Here is a 21,711-nt window from a genome sequence, read left to right on the forward strand (position 1 = left end):
TAGTTTCATTTTACTTTACTTTTTCCCATAGCAAGGTCAGAAGCTGAAATAAGGAAACAGCTCATTGTGTCTTGTCACTCCAAATGTGAATTCTTACATATTTGGAGGAAGAACCGATCAGATAAAAATTTACTGAATGCTCAGCCCACTGTTGGAGGGTTGCATCATATATATGCCTCATTTTGTTTTCTATTGACTCCATTAACATTCCAGAAAAATTTTCAGTGAAGTAGTAGAATCCGCTAAGCAGGATAAGGAGTTGTAAAAACAGACATCAATAGACTCTACTATTGTTCTTATATGTAAACACTTAAACCATAGAACAAAAATTTCAACAATACCAGAGCGGCGTTCTATGGGCTATGTTTCTCTCTATGCTTTGCTTGCTGAAGAAGACCTAACTACAACAGCTCTTTCTTTTCTTTTGGTTTTCTTTCTTTTTTACCAGTTTCTCCCTGGAGGGTCACTAATTGTACACAGTCTTATTTGCTTGAGTCCAGTGTGTATGTCACTAATAAGGAAATTCAAGAAAAAGAAAAGCAGTTATCACACTTCCCATTCTGTCACAGCATTTCCATCTCTCCTGAACACTCACCTCCGTTTTTCGTAATATTTTTTCTAGATTACTTCCCAAAGGAATCTCAGCTTCCAAAAGAACCTGTATGGCACACATAGTTTAAAAGCATTCATTAGTTTATTCCACAAGTGTTTATCTAATGCTTGTTTTTACCAAGACAGATAATAGTGGCTCTTCTAGGACCAAGATGTGATCCATGAAACTGAAATGCTTGCTCAGAAATGACTTGCCCATGACCATGTAAAATACAGTCCTAGGTAGAAACTGAGCCATAAAGACCTTGAAGATGGCCTGTTCTCAAAATCTTACTGTATAATTTAAAAGCCAGTGTTTTGACACACATAGAGAAAGTGAAGAAAGATACACTCATGGTAAAATATACCAACACACCCAAATCAATATAAACAGTGTGTATTAGTACTTGAGAAAATTATCAGATTTTAGTTACAGTGTCAAAAAAGATGTACTGCATGATGAAAATTTGAAACTGAATTTGAATTCTTAGGAGAGATGTCTTTTCACAAAATAATTTAATGCCACAGTCCTGTATAAAACCATGGACATGAAAAAATGAAGTTATTTGCTTAGTTGTGGCTAAAAACACTAAAAAAAAGGAGTTCTCAAATGTGGCATCTAATGTGAGTGTTATCAGAGTTACTCCAATCACTTTCCTAGCTGATTACACACGATCTTTCCTCTCCATTTTCTGTGTGCAACATTTCTTTGCACTATTCTGCAAGGTCTTTTACAGTGGAAATAAGATTGAAGCTGTGCTTCAGACACTGCAGTTCAGTTTACATAGAGTACAGGTCACTGCTAAGTTCCTCGGAATCCTTCTCCAACCCCTCTTTTCTGAACTGAAACACAATGATGTCTAAAGTGAGTGACTTTTTTAATAAAGTGAGAAGGATGAATTGAGCATTTCAGAACTGTTTGTTTTCAAGTTAATGAGAGATAACTGACCAACTCACATCTGGATCAGTTAATATCTCGACTCATTATCTCCTCAAGATTCCACAATAGGTCCTTGTCACCTTCGTACTTTAAAGCTTTTTTTTTAAAAAAGGTGCTTATGCAGTAATGTATTGTGTAAATTATACTTATTTGGTAGAGATTAGTAAATGACATGTGTATATATAAATTATACATAATACATATGAGCAGTGTTCAGCATCACTTATGCATGTTTACAGAGAGAAAACTATATGATCCAAAAGAAGAAACAATTTCAATATAAATTACACTGCTAAATTCTTGTTGTAGACACAAATAGGGGACAAAAATTTACAGCTAATAAAAATTGGTAAACACATATATTCCACTTATACCCATATATACTTATTAGCTGTAAAATTTTATAGCTAATAAAATTGTTAAATACATATATTCCATTTATACCCATATATATGTATATATATGGCTCTGAAATATCATAGCTCTGAAATATCATAGCTCTACATGATGAATTACAGTCATTTAAAATAAATATTTTCTTGTTAAGTAAATAACTGAGTTGTGTACCTTAAATGAATTCTGCTACGAAACTCACGAAAAAGTTACATTAAAGTGATCCAAAATTAACTGAGGATTTATCATTTGTACAGAAAAGAAACTAATTTAAACATTAAAGAAAAAGACAAGTCACTTTACAGACTGTTACCAAAAGTCATGGTAAATGTCCTACACTGGTTGATCGGATTATCCCTAGTGATTTGTTTTTCATTAAACTTTTTTCTTTGTAGTTGGTTTAGTTATTTGTAACTTTTCATGACCTATCCAGGGAGTATAATAGTCAGGAACTGACATGGCTCAAAGCCATATTGAAAGACACAGTAAGCTTGCTGTGGGCCTCCAGCTCTTGCAAACACAGAACAACAGAAGGTGAACATGGAACCCTACACCGCCATTGCTTTTTTATTGTCTTTGTTGTTGTGGTCGTCATCATTTTGCTTTTCCAGTTGTTTTTGTTTGTTTGCTTCTTTATTTTTGTTTTTTCTCTTTAAAATAAAAAATAAAAGTAAATTTATTAATTCCAAACATAAAAGTTACCATGGAAACTAGTTCAAACGTTCTCCATTAGCTTTTTCGCAAACCATTTTGAAAAAGAGCGGACAGTTTCATTCCTGTCCCTTCTCCTTTCACTGCTCTTTCTGTTCAGGTTTCCTGAAGAGAAAGTGAAAGATTTATAGGACTGGCTTTTCCACTGACTGATGACTTTACACCTAGAATTAACATTTTCTATTTCTGCCTTTCTCTTACTGTAACCTGGAAGAGTGGAAAAGGACTGTCAAGCAACAACTCAAAGTGGTGCGGATAAAGGACAGCGCGAGTGTGTGGGTGGGTGCTCACTGGTGACTCCATGTCAAATATTCAATTCAGATTTACCTCATTAGACATTATGGTTCATAGTTTGCATATTTGATAAACTGCTTTTTATTAGAAAATTAACTACCATAGACCAAAAAACCAGCCTTTAATAATAAATCTTTTCACCAGCGTCCTAAGTGGTAAAACAGCATGTGAGTAGTCAGAAAAAGGGAAAAGTCCCAACATGTGTAATTGTTATTGTAAAAAAGAGAGGAAAGAAAGTGCTCTAAAGGATACAACTGCAAGTATGTTTAGGTGTGTAAGACAGATGATCATATTACTAAGTTTTGGTTGGATCATTGAACAGAACTGTTTGCAGTCTCCCTGTTTGAATGTCCACTTTGTATGCTTTAATTTTGTAACTTGAACAACTATTTCTAAGAGGACAATGTGTGATCTATTAACTAGCGATCTCTTACTTTTTTTTTTTTTTAAATTTTGTATTACTTGTACCCTTATACTGTTTTTTAATAAAATTTGTTAAAATTTTATTTTAAAAAAAAGGGAAAGTGTGTAGATTTTAGTAAAAGGAGATTGATATCTTAATTTTAGTTAACCAATATTTTACATGCCGCAACAAAAATAAAGGTCATTTCAGAGGCAGGAATACAAAGTGGTAAGATTTTAAAGATAGGTTCTAGGGGGCTGGGGATTTAGCTCAGCGACATAAGCGCCTGCCTTGCAAGCAGGCAGTAGTGAGTTTGATCCCTGGTACCGATAAAAATGAAAAAGACAAAAAAAAAAAAAAAAAAAAAAAAAAGATAGGTTCCATATTTTTAAGATATTTGCTAATTCTTTTTTGATTTTCAATAGTGCCTCTTGCTTTATTATTGAATTCTGATTTTTCTCCAGATTTAACAAATAATTTCAAAATTAGAGGAAGTACATGGAATTATTTTCTCAGCTTACGTGGAAAGATAAATGAATTGGATATTTTGTCACTGAATGTGGGGACTCGCATCAATCTCTGGTCTTACCTTGGCACTGACCTGGAGCCCAGCAAACACGCGGCTTGTCACTGAGCATCTTGGCACTGAGAGGCAGTCAGGAGGAGCAGCCTGTGGGGACAGGGAAGGGAACAGGCCTTGCTTCTCTTCCAGACAAAGATGGTCAGGCAGGCGCTCATTTGTGTCAGTAGACAACTTTACCATCCCCACGCAGGTTAAGGGGGTTTTGTTTGGATTTTGAAGGTCCCAAGCATCATTATAGTGTCCCTTCAAATAAATCCCAAACTAAAATGTGTCAACAGAGCAAAGTTTTGGTAATCTGCCTTTCATGATTAAAAAAAAAAATTAGGATTTCATTGAAAGTGTGAGAGTTTGTTTGTTTTTTTTTTTTAATCTGGTCATTATCACATAGCTTTTGATGAGACTCGTTTGGTTTTGATACAGCTGATTATATTGCAAACTATCAATTCATTGTTCTCATGTGGGCAAAGCATTCTAAAAACATTTTAAGGTAAGTAAGCATGCTTGGCCTTACTAGGTGGTAATGAAGAAAACCTTTTTGTGACGTTAATTACGTTTTAATATTTAAGAACATATCGGTATTGCATCAAATCAGAAATGCACTGTGAAGTGTACCACAGGCATTCCCGTTCCCTTCCCTCTTCCCCACAGGCTGCTCCTCTTGGCTGCATCTTAGAGCCAAAATGTTCCTGTGACTAGTGCGGTGTTTTCTGTTTATCTATGACGAATCCCACAAGTATTATTTTCTTTGTGGGGTATGTGTCAGTGAAGAATATCACAGGCATTATTTTCTATTAGAATTATAAAATCACTCAGAAATGATGCATTTAAAAGTAGAAAGAGAATAATACACTTCCCAATAAACAAACAAATAAGTGTGTGTGTATGTGTGTGTGTGTCTCAGGGATCGAACTCACGACCTTGCATGTGCCAAGCAGGCATTTAGGCCACTGAGCTAAACCCCTGATATAAATTTTTTAAGAAAACATATTATCAAGACTAAACGGGCTGTAATTTGTCTCTCCACAACTAGTAGCCCTGATGTACATGTGATGTCTTGGTAGAAAAAAATCTTCAATTTAGATTCTGCATAATCACACTAGAAATGGTCCTCTCTGTTACTTCCATTATTATTATTAAGGATTCATGTTGAGACTTAAACTGTGATGATGAATGTCTGGACTCAGTCTTCTATTCCAGATAGCAGTTTTTCTACATACCTAGGTAAATTATAAAGCTTTGTCTAATTAATAAAGGTACTAAAATTATTTTCACCTGTAAAATTTATTCTAGAAGTAGAAAAATCAAAAAAAGAAGCATTCGTTTCTCGCTTAATTTAGGTTGCATATTTGTAAGAAATTAGTTCCTTTACCTTAAGGATTTAACTTAAGATGTATCACAACTTAAGTGAAATTTGTCTTCTAGGATTTAAATAACAAAACAAAACAAAATGGAAGATAAAATACCTTTTAAATTCAGAAATATTAATTACAGTTTTACTTTTTACATGTAAGTATTCAGAAAATGAAGACATCACATCCAGCTTCACTTGGATGGTGGCAAAACAGATGCAAGAAAAATAAATGCATAAAACTAAAATTATTACACATATAAGAAAAATGCATAATTTACATATAATTCAGCATATATAAACTATATACATGTATATACAAGGTATATACATATATAATAGTGCTATTTATATATATACACACACATGATTGCCCAATTACACATGTGTTATTGCTCCTATTACCTTTAAAAGACCTGTAATATGTTAAATATAACATTTTTAGGGTGAATTAATGGTGTTTGTGTTCTGTCCACCTGAATTTTCAGAGGTGAGAATTTTGAGCTAAATATTCATAAATATCTAAGTTCAAATTAAAGTAAATCAAATCACTGAAGATGGGTTTTTTTAGCTACCATTTTTTTCTCACAATAATCTTGACTTATTTCATAGTCATACGTCTTATTATCTTGTAAAATATTTCATTAATATTTCCCTTGTCCTAGCCATTTGACAAAGTACAACAAATACTGACTTAAACAATAATTTGCAAAAGGATAGCCTGTACAACTAAGGAATTTACAATAAATGAATCAAATAATGTGCTAAAACATTAGTTAAAAAGTCTTTCTGTTTTAAGACTACATTATGAGTTTCCATAATCTGAAACACAAATATGGTTCTTTTCACATAGCAAGAGTTTAGATCTAAAATTCCAAGAAGGTAGAAAAGAGAAAAACAAAAGAAAACAATTGTTCAAACTCAGTCATTAAATTTTCCTTTTGATTCCCTCTTAATTTTTATTAAATTATGATATTCATCATCCTTCTTTAAAAAATATTTTGCAAGTAAATGAAGTAATGTTTTAAAATAAAAATATAAAAGCACCCACACAAATTATACCATAGAACGATGTGTAATGTGTTTAATCTGTTGCTGAATTAAACTAGATGTTTACTTTCAATTATTTTTTACTAATAATATGATGGCTCATGAGACATTACAGTGTTTATTATTTCCAAATATTACTGTAATCAGTGGTAAAAATAAGAATGGATAATAGCAAATATCTGTCAAATCTTGGTCTGCTTCACTAGCTGACCATTGCTATGAAATGAATTATCTATTCTTCAAAAAAGTATTTTAGACCAAAAAAAAAAAAAATGTAAAACAGATTCTAATCTGTAGCTGTATTAATATCCATGAGAACAGAAAACATATCTAGCATTACAAATTAAAGCTAACTGAAGTAATCTTAATGCAAATTGAAATAAGTGGCTTAACCAGGATGTAGAGAAATCCATAAAAGCAAAAAATCGTCATCTTGAATAAAAAATTCCTTTCTCATGTAAATTTATTTTCACAAGGGGAATAAATGTATTCCTCATTACTACTTGCATTTAAGACAATATAGTCTTAGTTTCTGTACTTGATAAATAAAAAACATAATTACCAGGGATATTATAATTGGATATGGTTTATGTAGACTTATTTTTCAAATGTCAAAAGCACCAGGGTTATTATGGATTTTCAACCTGATTCTTTTAATATAAAATGTTTTCGACGTGTGCATGGTTATTAAAGAAGAGATTATTAATATCAGAAATATCTAGATTTGTATTTGAGATTTAGGTGTACTTTCTACTATTCACTGAAATATTTGATGAAGGGGAATGGAAATATGATAACTGTAGTTGAGAGTTTTCAAGGCTTTCTGTGCCTTAAAAAAATCAGCAAACAAGAGAGATGATTGCGAAGGAGGAAAGTGAGACCACTAGAAAACAGACGACCTTCGGTGAAATTAGAAATAAAAAGAAGATTAAATAAAAATAATAAATAAATAAATAAAAAGAAGATAAACTGTGTGGTGGCTCATGCTCATAATCCCTGAGGCAGGAGGATCATGGCAAGTTCAAGACCAGACTGAACTGCATAGTGAAACCCTGTCTCAAAAAATAAAAACAAAAAAGAGCAAAAGGGAAGAAGAACACCATATTTAATTGTGGGCCTGACGGTCTTGAAGAAGACTAACTTCATCTTAGTATTTTCCATAAAGTAAGTCAATTATGTCCATGGATTTTCCCCCTAAATAAACTAAAATATTCAAGTAAAGGGTAAAAGCTATAGACACAACATATCAAATGCAAGATATCCCTGAAAAGTCGGTCTTTTGTTGTTATATTTGTATATTTAATTTTGATGCATTCCTATGATGATCGTTATATGTGATTAATCAAGGGTTATATGAGTGCTAGATATTCTTAAGGATTTTTCTTTTTTCTTTAATACAGTGTCTTAATGCTTTATCAACATCTAGCTTTAAAAACCGCTGGCCTTATTTCTTTCTGTGGGAAAAATGTGATGTAAGGCATCAGTGACTTATGATGAATTACATTCAATACGTAATGATAATTTCCACTAAGAGCAACTGGAGGAAACACTGGCAGAAAACACCGCCTCACTGCGCAATTCTGCAGCTCCCAAATTCATGGATCGCTGGAGCTCTGCTGCCCTCTACTGGCCTACCAAGATACATACCTGCCTCAAAACCGATTCTTTTTTTTATCAAGATGCTGGCATCCTAAAATCCAGTTTTCTTTGGTTTCACACACAGCTAAATGCAAAGTAACTTGAGTTATTGTCAAGTTAACTTTTTCCAGATCACTTAAATGTCATACAGAAAGTAACACTCATTTAGTATTCTGTGTTTTAAATTCAAACATCACTGGGGTCTTTGCTGTCAGTGATTGGCAGAAACAGTGGCTAAATATTAGAGACAGCTTTCACAGACATTGGTATTCTGACAGTCACACTGGCTGCATTGGTTCTGATTGTGTCACATATGTGTGGATGGGGCGAAGTGTTGGTGTTAGATAATTTTAGTGCATATCTTTCAAAGATAGCAAGTTCACTATTTTCTGTATGTTATTCACTATCTTAAGATGCACGGATCTTTGATTGCCTTCCTCTGAATAATCCTATAGTAGAAATCTAGTTGCTTTATTTTCTTCCAATTGCATCATGCCTAAGAAACAGTGCTTTGTTGGGGTACTAAAAAATTGAAATTCACAGTCCAAGAAAAAGAAATGAACTATAACTCAAACATTGTTAAGTCCCAATTATATCCTGCTATGGAGTAGGGATTGTACAATTTATCGATATCACAGTGAATCAAACTTGTTAATAAATTAGCTTTCTGTATAACAAATAAAAGAAATAATTACTTTTAAATGGGAGCACAAAAGGCATGGCATAGCTGAAGCTTAGGTTTCAAGCTTTGTATCCTCTATATATAATGTATTATGATTTTCAAAATCTTTTTATTAGGAAAGCTATACCAGACGCATAATCACTATACAATGATTAAACATTACCTTTACAATTTATAATCACTGAAATTACAGAATAAATATATGCACATTTCTTTTGAATCTTTGTGTGTGAGAGAAAACATTAAAAGTGCTTCCTACAAAGCTGTTAGTGATATATACCCAGTTGCTTTTTTATTTTTATTATTATTTATATTTATATTTATATATATATATATAAGAAAGTGCAGATGTTCCCCAAAAAATCTTGGCATCAGGATGAAGTGTCACGAAGAGGGTGCTTATACCTACATGTGTTTCCACCTGTTAAACCACCAGGCCTTTGCTTCGGTAGGATCCAGCCTCCAATCTGACTTTCCCCAGGGTCCTAGGAGAGACACTATGAGCTGTACAACTAGGAGTGACGAGCAGGTGAAGACATGGAGAGGAGAGAAATGGATCAAACCCGAACTAAGCTGATTGGGCTGCAGGGGAGTGGCGTGTGTGTGAGTGTGTGTGTGTGTGTGTGTGTGTGTGTGTGTGTATGTTGCAACAACGGCAGGTCTAGAAACCTAACTGTATGCAGGGACTCATGGTTTGCATATAAGACTGTGTGAGACAGACGAGAGATTGAGTGAGAACATTCGAGCAAGACCCGCCCCTCCCTCCCCGTCTTGCAGTTTTCAGGCATGCAGCAAACTGCATTGTTAATACATGTACAGAAACTGTGCCATGATGGGGAGAGGAAAGAGCCCCAAACGCCAATTCCCCTCCCTCCTTTTCAAACAAAACTACATTTAAGGGGGGGAAAAAAGTTACTAAAAATAAAAAGACACATTGAATTTTACTTAATCAGGATCAATACAACGATCCTCAGTATACCTTACACATGGCACAGTCAAAGTCTCAAGTTTCAGTATAAAAAATAATGATAACATTTGCTGGCAAAAGTCTGCGAAGGCACTTCATTGATTAATGATCTGAGTATGGCCCTTCCTCCAAACCACATCTGAGAGGGCAGAGCATACATCTGAATTCTCTAGTTATCATGCGGTTTCGATTCTGTTTAGGGCAGGGAAGATTGTGAGCACGGAGATATCGGGACAAATGTATAAGGAACAAGGGATAGATTTCTTTTACTTTCTTTTTCTTTTGGAAAAAAAAAAAGTACTAATTTATTTTCTTCTTTCTGTTAGAACCTATATGATGTTTTTTCCAGGACTTCGAGGTAATCAGGTTTTGTTTGAAGTTTGGCCCTTAACTCGAGGTAATCACTTTTTTGGGTTTGGTGGTCTGTGAAGCCCTTTCCAGCTGAGAAGAGAAGGGTTTCTTTGAGCCTGGCATCCTGCTGCAAGTCTGGGTATTGCATGCCAGGGGGGTGGACATGGAGTTCCTTTAATTTGGGCACAGTGCCATAAAGACAGTCCACAAATCCTACCGTGCAGGGAGCTGGCTGTGGCCTCTCACGGTCGAGGAGCATACTGCCACCACCACAGCCTCCCCCCGGGGGGAACAGCACCACCCCACCGTTCTTCTCATGGTGTCGGAACCCAGCCAAGTCTCCCCCAGCACCCCCAACTCCCCCCGGCACCCCACCCACGGCAGCGTGGTGCAGGTGCGGGTGGTGGTGATTCACCGTCACTATGGTGTTGAGCTGGGAGCTGGACACGGCCAGGGCCCACTCCTTCTCCTTTTCCAGCAAGGTCCGGTAGTTGCTGTGGGCCTCCTTGGCGCTCTCTGCAAACTGCTCGCCGCCTAGGAGCACCTCGGCCAGGCCTGGAGGCTGCGTCCCGGGGCCGCCCCGGTCCGCGCCGCCCGCGTCCTGCACCGCCGCGGTGGACACCGCCTCCTCCTCCTCCCGGGGCTTGTAGATGGGGTTGTTGCACATCTGGGTGACCGGATGCGGGATGTACTCGTACACGTGACCCACGGGCGGAGCCTTCTCGGGGGAGGAGAGGGCCTGCCGGCCTCCGCCCCCGGCCCCGGCCCCCGCCCCGTCCTCAAACAGCCGGTGGCACTGCATCTGGATGCCCGTGAGGTCCACGCCTTCCTGCCGCTTGCTCCTAAAGGGCAGCTTCTTCCGGCGGCGGCGGAGCACGTAGGCGAAGAGACCTGCGGCCACAAAGACTGCGGAAAAGAACAGGACCAGCAGGCTGAGAATCAGCACCGAAAGTGGCACAGGACCCCCAGGCGGAGACAGTTCATAAGGTGGCACGCCCGTCGGGCCCCCAGCCCCGTAAGGCTCTCCAGGCTGGGCCGGGGATGCGCCGGCTGGTGCAACGTGCATCATCTCGGGACATAACACTTCCAGCTCGATGGTGCGCACGTCCCGGTGCGTGAGGTTCTCGGGACTCCTACAGAGCACATCTCCCACCACGCTGACGGAGCTGATGGTCTCGATCCACTGCTTGAAGGGGACCAGGTCACAAGTGCAGTCCCAGGGATTCTCGTTGAGGTCTATCTGCACAATGGCGTTCAAGTGTTCCAGCACGCCGGCCACGGGAAGGTAGAGGAAGTAGTTCTTTCTCAGGTTGAGCCGAGCCAGGGAGGTGCCCGCGAAGGCGTCTGTGGGCAGAGTCCTCAGCAGGTTGTTGTTGAGGAACAGCAGCTTCAAGTTGGGCATGAGGCTGAAGGCGGCGGGCTGGATCTCCCGGATCACGTTGAACTCAAAGTACAAGTAATGCAAGCTCTGCAGTCCCCGGAACATGCCGGGGGTCAGCTTCTCTATGTCATTGCCGTTGAGAAACAGACTTTTTAGGTTGGGCAGGTTGATGAAGGCCCCGTCCTGGACATAGGAAATGCGGTTGTTCCCCAGATGCAAGAGATCCAAAGAAGAAAAATTCCAAAAATCAGAACGGTATATCTTCTGAATCAGATTGCTACTCAGGTACAGTTTTTTGGCATTCAGTGGCCTCGGAAGAAGTTCAGAAATGTTGTTAAATCCTCGCTCTTTGCAGTTGACAGTCAAGCCAAGGTCATTAATGTGCAAATTACAGGTACACCCAGTAGGGCATATGATGGGGATTGGTGGTCTGGTCTGGTAAGGAGCAATGGGAGGTTGATTTGGACCAGGGTATAAAGCCTGGGATGTGGAGGGTGGTCGTGGTGTCCGGGGTTGTTTGGTGGGTTTGGGCTGTTTGTTTGAGGACTTGTATTCAACAGAAGAAGCGGTAAAATGGACAGAGGACAGCATGGAGGAAGGTTTGGTTGGCCATGCGTTCTCCTTGCTTGAGGACAAGTGAGGAATCCCCAAACTGGCCTCCACCTCAGAGTCAGACAGCAAGGGGCAGAGCTCCGTCTTCTTGATTTCTCGCAGGTCCTTTCCATGGAAATGGAAAGGAGTCTCGCAGGTGATGTCACCCACCAGGGCAGTGTAAGGAATGCGTTCCAGCCAGCTCTTCAATTGCACAATCTCACAGGTACAGTTCCAGGGGTTTTCTTCTAGCTGGAGCTCCATCAGGCTTCTACCAATGTGATCTAGCATTCCTCGGTAAAAAAGAACCTTTAACCTGTTTCCCCGTAAGTCCAAGTGGGTTAAAGAGACAGCCTTAAATAAATTTGTGGGAAGCATGGGGATAAGATTATCATTTAAAATCAGAACTCTCAATTTACTTAGGTTCCGAAAGGCTCCACTCTCAATACGTTTAATGACGTTGTAATCTGCTTGTAGATATTCCAGACTTTCCAAGCCAAGGAAAGTGTCATTCCTGAAGACGTCTAGTTTATTCTCATGTAGGTACAGCCTCTTTAAGATTTTAAGACCATTGAAAGCTCCCATTTGAATGTCCTGCAAAGCATTGTTCCCAAGGTTAATGGACACAGCGTTATTCAAATGAAGAAAACTGTTGGTGTATAATTTCCTCATTGAATTCCTCTGCAGATACAGTTTAAAAGGTCTTGACCAAAATTCAGTAATCTGACTAATATTTGTAAATCCTTTGCTGTCGCAATGTATATGAAAGAGGCTTTCTTTAACTTCACAGTAGCATGGATCAAAACAGGGCTCATCTATTTCCTCTGAGTCCTCTATCAGGGGAATCGGGGTAGTCCATCCTAGAGCGATTGTGCTTAGAAGAATTATCCACAACATCCTCCCTGTGTGAAGCATCTCAGCGATGGAAGGTTTCATCATTCCTGGTTGATTACAAAACTGCAACAGAAATAAAGATGCAGATTTTTAGCTTTTAGTCATGTACTATTTTAATTGACTCCTACATTTGGGGCTATTTAAGAGCGATATAAAGACTTCAGCAATTATCAAACTGACAATCAAAATGAGCAAGCAACATGCTTAATGTTTAGAATGTGCCCTATATTTTAAATTTAGGAGACTTTGAAATATTGAAACATGCAGTGACAGTTTCCTGAACCAAACCATACTTGGCAAACGGCATATCACATGAACAAAAGCTTGCATCACTCTCACAGAACACAACAGAACTGGAATACTGTGCGACCTTTTAAGCATAGGCAGAGTCACTAATAATGGCAATAATTTAGTCATTGCACTTGTTTAGCTTTTAAAATTCTTAGCCTTAAAGATGTGCGTTCTGAATCTCATTCCCTGATAGAAAAAACTGTTCTTGCCATCATACACTTCAACCATTAAAAAGATATGACATATCCTAAAGTTATCACACAGTTATTAATGATAATGTATGGACCCACTGCTCAATATCCTGTGCCGAGATGCCTAAGATACTGACATGGCAAGAAAATTTGAAATTTCTTTTAAGAAACTATCAAATGTGCTTGGTTACATAGGACAGACAATAACCGCCTACACCCCCAACCCCTTTTGCACAAGAACTGATTATTGACATCATCTTTAATTAAATAAATAACTTCTATGTGCTTTATCATTTGGCTATTTAAAGTGTTCAGGAAGGATTAGTCCTTCAAAAGAACATGCCCATGCAGTCCTCATAGCTAAATATAGTGACAACTAAAGGTTGCTGAGCCTGGGAGTGTCTGAATTAAACACTCATAGAGCTTAGTTTGAAATTGTTTGCTCTGCTTTCAAAATCAACTGAGGCACCCTAAAAAGCTAAAAGTGCTGTGGCTGATTACAGGTGGTGGTGGAAGGAAGGGAGGGTGGGAACCTCAGTCCTTACCTGCTGACAAATGATCTATCACATGAAATATGTGTCAGAAAAAAAAATTCTTTTCCAATTAGAAAACATGAATGCAGTGCACTATTCTGAAACCACACAGAGCTTTCCTCTACGGCTCTCTTTCCTTGTCAAATATCATCAGTACATGACAATCTGTCTATAAATAAATTGTAATACAGCTTTATTCTATTGCCTTCTCTCAGTCACTAGAATATGAATCGAAATCGAATGGCTGATTTCAATCAATGAGAACAAATCAGAGTTTCAAACATGTACTTTCTTCCCATAGTATATATACACACCGAGGATATATTTCTTAACTTGAAATACAGCGATATAATTTATAGGGAAAGTGAAAAAAATTATCTTTGCAGTGAACTTGCATGTAATGAACACAGCTGTAAGGAAAAAAATAAACCATGAGAAAGCAAAGAGAAATCTGCCTTAGGCGTGCAATACTCAATTTTTAGAAACAATTAAACGAGAGAGAGAGAGAGAGAGAGAGAGAGAGAGAGAGAGAGAGAGATGAGCCTACATTGCAGTATGTCTTCCCCGTTGGCTTATAAAATATTAAAATCTACTTAAGTTCTTTCTTCCTCACCATTTTTTTCCTAAATATTTTTCCTGTTTTCCACAGCCCTGCAGTTAGGCAGGATCGGTTCCCGATGCCTGTGACTTACCTATTTGCAGATTTTTATTTTTAAGCACTAAGCCCTGGGAGGGGGAGGAGGCCGGAGTTTGAGGACTCTCTCTTGTTCCTCTTCCCTCCCTCCCTCCTGCCGAGGCCGAAGCACAAGGGGGTGGGGGCGGGGAAGGGGTCTGAGGGGGAAAGCAGGCTGGAGACGTGCTGGGAATGCAATGGGCTCCTCAATGGGCTTCTTTAGGATGCAGAGCTGCCGCTTGGCACGGTCCTCAGGGAGGGAGGGCGAGGGGCTGCAGCAGGCTTCCAGGTTCGCGGCCGCTGCCTCCGCTGCCTGCCGCCGCCGCCTCGGAGGCTGCTCTACTGGGGTCCCGGCAGCACCCCATTGGGCCCCTGGAGCAAGGGCGGGAGGAAGGCTGGAAGCAGGAAGGCTGGATCACAGTGCAGGATCTCGGACTTCTCTCGCGCTGCCTTTTTTTTTTTTTAATATGTGCTGTAACCCTGGATCCGGCTTTCCACGTCACAAAAATGAGCTCCAAGCAGGGGAACGCGCTTAGCATGGGGTCGGGAGCGAGCACTAGGAAGCCCTGACTGTACAGTGGTGTGTGTGTGCGCGCGCGTGTAAATGTGTGTCTGTGTGTGAGAGAGACAGAGACAGAGAAGAGGAGGAGGAGGAGGAAGAAAGAGAAGACATGGCAGAGTGCAGATGACAAATTGGAGAAATAGCAAACAAAAAGAGAGGGGGAAGAGACAGGAGTGCGGGAAACATTCCAGCATTCCTTTGGTGGGGAAAGAAAGATGGTGTGTTTCTCTCTCTCTCTCTCTCTCTCTCTCTCTCTCTCTCTCTCTCTCTCTCTCTCTCTGCCTCCGTAGAGATGGTTTGTCTAGTTCCCAAAGCTGCTCTAGTGCTGGCGTTGTGGAGCTGAAAACTATCCTTCAGAATTGTCCTTTCAGGAGAAAGTCTTTGAAAACCTGGAATGAGAGACAAATTCAGGTCCCCCAAGGAGAGAAGGCCAATCTGCCTAGGTGTCCCAAATAGGAGCTCAGACAGCCCTGAGTTACTTGGATGAGAGTCTCCTGCATTTTGCTTCGAACCCTTTGCACCAGGAATTCTTTTGTTGGGCTGCAACCTAGAGCCTTGAATAAAATATTATTTTTATCATGACTTTCTTCCACCCTTAAAAAAAACAAAAAGTCAATGCTCTGGAAAGAAGGGCAGACCACTTGAGCACCAACCCAAGTGCATTTCACATTCTTCCACCAGGAAAAACCTCCTAGGAATAGGAGGCAGTATTTCAGGGCTTCTTTTCTGTTCTTATCAATATCTTCTTACTTTTTTTCTCTTTTCTTTGTTACTTGGGTTAAAGGTGATTGAGGGAAGGTGTTGTAGTGGAGCAAAGCTGCCAGGCAGACCATAGTTTCCAAGAACCCTCTAAAGGGAGTTTTTAAATGCTCAGTTGGCAGTCCTATCACCTGCTGGGAGGAAATGCAGCTTAGTGGGAAACCTGGGGAGAGCTAAGTGGCAGCCAAGTGATCTGGAGCTGCTGTAGGAGATGCATGGTTCCCACTGCCCAGCACACACACTAACACACAGGTAGTGGAAAGGAAACTTGCAGGTTAAAGAACTGAACTCAATCTCAGTTGTCTACGGGCTCAAAGTCAGTAGGTAGAGATGCTTTCCCTTGGAGCACTTTTTACAAAGCCAAATGTTTAAAAAAGCAAGGCTTGTGTTTTAATTTCTTACCACTGTGGTATTTAGAAGTCACCTAACTCAACAAAACCTCATAGGAGGTTCACAGGCTATTTTGCGCATAGAAGGACTACACATGTGTCCACTGTCCCAAGGTAGCTAAGAGTGAAATCAGTAATCAGGGACCTTGCACGGAGGCTGTCAGGATTCTCTAACATTCTCCACCCTTAACGGTCCGGACCCACCCTGCTGCTGACTGATGGGTCTCAACTCAGAAACAAATTCATCCACATTAGCTGCCTGAGTTCAGAACCAAAGCAATCCCCACCACTGCTCCCAACACACACACACACACACACACACACACACAGACACACACACACACACACACACACAGCTTCCACCCCACCCCCACCCCAGCACCTTCAGTCCCCAGCGTGCGGATGCAGCGACTGCTCCACAGATCTTATGGGAATCCATGATTTGATGGAACCCGGGGACTGCCCTGAGCATCACTGTATCAGTAAATGGTCCGCTCCGAAATAAAAGTCTCTGTTCTTGCTTGAACTACCATCTCCATGTATTCCGTACTTTGCCAATCTCTTAAAGGCTATTTCAACAGTTTCCTTTCCTTTTGCTCAAGATAGCATAGCCAGAGGACAGAATGCGTTCCAAAAGTTAGCGAATAGAGGGCACCGGCCCCCGGGATCTTCTGTGTCTAGCTGACAGCATCCGCATCATTTGTTTGTCCAGAGAGAGGACAAGAAGCTCTTTCTCCCCAGAATGCCCCCTTCCCACCTGGCCTTCCAACACTCCGCCTGGTATTGGAGCTCACTAATCTCTCCAGATCTGAGATTAAATATTCCAATATGGAAGCAAAACGATCTCCCCTGAAACAAATAATTAAAATGCTGCATCATTCATTTTCTCAACAGATCTGAGCCTCCTAAAGATCCTTTCTAATCTGCTGTCGCCAAGCAAAAGACGCAATGGATCCGTTTAACAATGAAAAAAAAAAAATCTTTAAAGCTCGAGCCGTTTTCCTCCAATCTCGTTCAGTACCACAGCGCGATGCGCTGGGGGAGGGGTCCTTCACTCCGCCTGGCCTATTTGCGGGGAGTTACCTCGTCCTCCCCCGAAAAGGGGTCCGCGAGTATGTTAGTCTCCAGTACCCCTCCTTCCACCACGTTCCTTCAAACTAACTGAGCCAATAAAAATGCAACCAACCCCTAGCACCTGTGAACGTATAGCAGACACCGAGGCCAAAGTCCGTGTGCTCTAAGGTGCGCATCCTACAACTCAACAAATACTGATTTCAATTAGGCAAAGTGGGAAAGGAGGGGGACAGTACCTAGCAGTGCAGAGCGCTCAGGTCCGCGGAGGCTGCTTCCAGGCGCTGCCCGCGGGAGGGGCAAACTCTCTGGGAGGTTCAGTAACACCCTTCATCCTAGAGCCTTGGTTTCTTCTTCTCTTCCGGTTACCAACTTTTGGAAAGGCTACCGAACCACGCTTGTAATCCTCTCAAGGATTCCACCTTGGAGACTTGCAGGGAGATGGTCTTTGCATACCAAAGCCAGAGCCGCGTGCGCACCTAGCAGGGCGATGTCAGGGAACGTGGCCCAAGACCACCGCTCCGGACACCCCCGAGGACAGGCAGGCTCCGGGATCGTCCCAGGACTGTGATCGCCGGGCTGAGATCCTCGATGCGCTGGATTCGGTGGCGAGCCCCGCCGTTCCGGGCTGGTTTCCGGGACTGCTCTCTGGCGCTGCGCTCTTCCCCAAAGATTGTCACTTGCAGCGCAGCCGCTGCCCGAGGCCTCCTCCAGCGCGAAGAGATGGAAGTGGCCCTGGCCTTTCCCGAGTGTCTTTGCTCTTTGCCCCTTGCACGGGTGGGAGTGGGGGGTGGATGGAGGATGGAGTGTAGACGGGAAGGAAAGGGGTGGAGAGAGGCGGAGAGGAGGCTTTAAGGGGGCGAACGGATCTGGAGTCCAGCAATGGTCAGGGGGAGGGAGAGGGCACGGACACACAGCAAGCTGGGCACGCCGAATTGCACTCGGCTGAGAAACCTCGGGCACGGCGCGAAGGTGGAGCGATCCGCTGGGCACCCTGGCTGCCAGCAGGCGCAGGGGGGAGCTGGGCGCCGGAGGGGACGCCGGGCTCTCAGGTCAGAAAGACGCTCTCGGTGGCGGCGGCTGCGAAGGCGTATTTTACGACTAACCTGATCTAAAAGTGCCACTTTCATGGCCTAGGAAATAACTAAAAGCGGATTACACGTTACTTACCAACGTGTGCTGCTCCACCCGGAGCGCCGGGGCGGGTGTTAGGAACCAGTATAGGAAAAGGCAAGGCTGGAACGCGAACGCGAATCCATCGGCCGCCCCCAAATCGCTCACCGAGGGAGCGGCGCTCGGGAGCCCCCAGATCAGCCCATCGCGGGGCCTCCGCCAGCTCGGCCCCCCGCACCGGCCCCTCCTCCGCGCCAACTGTGTAAATCAGCAGCCGCAGTCCCCGCCGCGCATCGCGGGCGAATCCCTGCTCAGGGATCGGGAAGCAATTGATTGTCTCTCTCTCTCTCTCTCTCTCTCTCTCTCTCTCTCTCTCTCTCTCTTTATGGGTCACAATCTGGCAGCTCTACAAAGAGCAGCGGTGTCAGGAAGTCAGCATTCTGTTTCTATGGATTGATTTTTAACTTTTGCAAATAAGAGGTGATTGTTTGGAAAATTACAGCCCCAAACTGGCGAGGGTGGCGAGGGGGTGAGGGATGTGATCGAATTCGGATCTTCTGAGCCGTCTCGGTGGGCGAGACTGCAAACGCCTGGAGGAGCCATCATTCCAAGTGATTTGCAGTAACCCCAGTCTTCACGAGCATGGGTGACAGTTTGAAAGAGCACACGTTTCCTCACCTATTTACACTTACTGGGAGGGGGAAACTAGGAGAAGAGAAGGTGGGGGCATTTCCTGGAGAGACGCCAGCCAGCGCTTCGTGAGGAATTAGATAAGGACATGGGAACAATGATTGCACCTATATGAAAGTACTGTCACATTAAAGAGGCGACCATCATCCCCACTGCAGTCGTATTCATGCAGTCGTTTAACACTCGGTTCAATCTGCAGTATAAACCAACGCAGTTCTTCCTAACAGATCCCTTTCATCAGCAGCTGTGCTGGGGAAAAGGCCACCTTCCGCTGACCCCCAAACTGAACAGGATGCCACCTGGGGTTGCAGCTCTGTCTCTTCTTCCTTCCTGAACTGAATGCAGTTAATTGTCCAAGACAAATGAAGTTATGTGGCCACGTACAGTTGCACACCTAAAATAAGAACAACTCTATTTTAAAAAGCTTTCAAAGGGACACTAGCTTATCTCTTGCAAAAGACAGTTCTCTCTTTTAACTTAGATAAAAGAGAAACAGGCCTGGAGATAGGATAGTTTGCCTTTATTTTTCTGTTTTCTGTATAATTTATGCCACTACTGTATACTATGGACAGCTAATATGCTCTTCATGTTATTCCCATTAAAAGAGACAAGGGTGGAGTTGATCGCGGGGAGAAGCAGGGCTTGAGGACTTTTTACAACATGGGCGCGCGCGCGCGCGGGCACACACACGCACAGACGTTATGGGGGAAACAGCGTGGCAGCTTGTTGGTCATATGCCTGAAGTATGTATTTAGAATAGTATACTTACAATGTTTCAACTTGTTTTTCAAAATACACAAGTTAAGATTATTAAAATTACTAAATTATTTACAAAGACCTAGAAACAGATAAAGGTACTATTACAACAAAACATATTTTTTAAAAACAGTATTTCAGTTCAACTGGCATCAATTCCAACCCTTTCTTCAGTATTTTCTTTCAGAATAATATCTTCAATGTGAATTTTACATATGAGAAGACATAGATGTGGAAAGAACACTTATAATAGTGTTTTACTCACTAAATTTCCAGAATAGGGTTTTAAAGCCTTATGCTCAGTAAAGATTACCAAAGGAGTTTATCCTAATAACAAACTGGTCACGTTTAGAAGAAACAAATGAGCACCAGGAGGCTGATGAGTCACAGACATGCTTTCGGCCTTTTAGGTGGTTGCTCAATTTTAGGCAAATCATTCCTGAGTACACCGCATTCTGTGTGGGGAAGTGTGAAATCACACACAGGCCCCCTTTCGCCCTGAGGTTGGGAATATTACAGGAACTCTGAAGGAAACCAGGCAATATCACCCCCAAAGAGTTCAATATTTTTAACTTTGGGGAAGTATTTTCACTTTGTTTGATTTTCAAGGTTATTTGTTGATGAGCGAACTCCAAATATGTTAATTAATAGTCAGAGCACATGTTGGTGTTTATGGAATTTGAAGGTGCTGGGGAGCTATGAAAGACTGATACCAGAATGTGTTTTTAATGTTGAGAGCAGGCACTTCAAGTACAAGTGTTTCGGACCAAAAAAAGAAAAATTGTGGGGCAAGTAATTGTGATGGATCTTTTATTCCATGCTGTGATGTTTAGTGTTTTCTGCAAAGCCATTAATTTATATGTCTATAGTTTTATTTAATCAAATATTGCTCACAATGTCAAAAAAGAACATTCATTTAAGCAAATGTTCTTACTGATGACATATGATATATAATATATATAGAAAATATAAAATAACATTTTATAATTTTCAGTTTAGCAATAAAAGGTCTGTATTGCTGATAGACATTTGTTTTTAAGTTTAAAAGGTATTACAATATTTCAGTTTCCTCTTAGCTGTTCTGTCATTTTCCGAAGCGGAACCATAATATTAAAATGAATGCAATTTACATATTTTCCCCTGTCTATCACATTTATACCACTCCGAAGTTTTGAATAAAATAAATAAATTTGTTAAAATGTTTTATACTAAATGAAATAAATCTAGGGAACTGCTTGTGTTAGGTTGAATAGTCACTCAAGGAAGTTCCAAACTTTACTTGTGATCGTCCATGATTATGTAAAACATATATACTGAGGTGGTCTACATTCTGTATCTATCTGCTTAAGTAGCCAGCATATCTAAGTTAAGTCTATGTCATTGTCTTCCTTTCCCAACCTAAATAATTTTTTGATCCAAGAATTTACACAGTTCATCAGCAGCGAAACATAATTGCATCTTCATTTAATGAACATTTTTGTACTATTACTGAAAGAATGGAAATATAGTAATTTAGAGCATGGAAATACAACTTATACAATTAAGTAAATAACAGTATGAAAACCTGTTTCTAATTTTCTGTTGGGAGACTGTTAGTATTTAGTGAAAGAATTTAGAGAATTGGTCAACTGAGGCTGCATAATTACAGAAATATATATTTGTATAGTTTTTTTGTATCTCCTTTGATGAAAAAAATTTTTTTCCAGTAGTGAGGATTGAATTCAGGACTTCTGAATTGAGCAACATCTCCAGTCGTTTTTATTTTATTTTGAGACAGGGACTCACTAAGTCACCACATTGCCTGGACTGGGGCTAGAAATCCTCCCGTGTCAGCCTCCCAGATCACTGCTAGTGCAAGTGTTTGCC

The 21,711-nt window shown here is 41.0% G+C and overlaps 1 protein-coding gene across 5 annotated transcripts; it reads right to left on the minus strand.

The window, feature by feature from the left end:
- Positions 1 to 595: 595 nt before the first annotated feature.
- Positions 596 to 19,403, minus strand: Slitrk3 (SLIT and NTRK like family member 3). 5 transcript variants are annotated; one of them, XR_010047654.1, is made up of 2 exons: positions 18,457 to 19,403; positions 596 to 658 (listed from the first exon to the last, which is right to left on the minus strand). XR_010047654.1 is itself a non-coding variant. In XM_063249288.1 (2 exons), the coding sequence occupies exon 2, from the start codon at positions 12,860 to 12,862 to the stop codon at positions 9,923 to 9,925; it is 2,940 nt and encodes a 979-aa protein (XP_063105358.1). In that variant the 5' UTR covers positions 12,863 to 12,880; positions 18,457 to 18,739; the 3' UTR covers positions 5,364 to 9,922. The 5 variants fall into 5 exon arrangements, 4 of the variants coding, with proteins under 4 accessions (XP_063105358.1, XP_063105357.1, XP_023420712.1 ...); XM_063249288.1 differs by lacking the exon at positions 596 to 658 and adding an exon at positions 5,364 to 12,880 and having other exon boundaries at positions 18,457 to 18,739; XM_063249287.1 differs by lacking the exons at positions 596 to 658; positions 18,457 to 19,403 and adding exons at positions 5,364 to 12,880; positions 17,526 to 18,261.
- Positions 19,404 to 21,711: the final 2,308 nt, after the last annotated feature.

Source organism: Cavia porcellus, unplaced genomic scaffold (genome assembly GCF_034190915.1).
Source record: "Cavia porcellus strain 051 isolate PalLab524CR breed Dunkin Hartley unplaced genomic scaffold, mCavPor4.1 scaffold_5, whole genome shotgun sequence".
In the NCBI taxonomy this organism is placed as follows: Eukaryota; Metazoa; Chordata; class Mammalia; order Rodentia; family Caviidae; genus Cavia; species Cavia porcellus.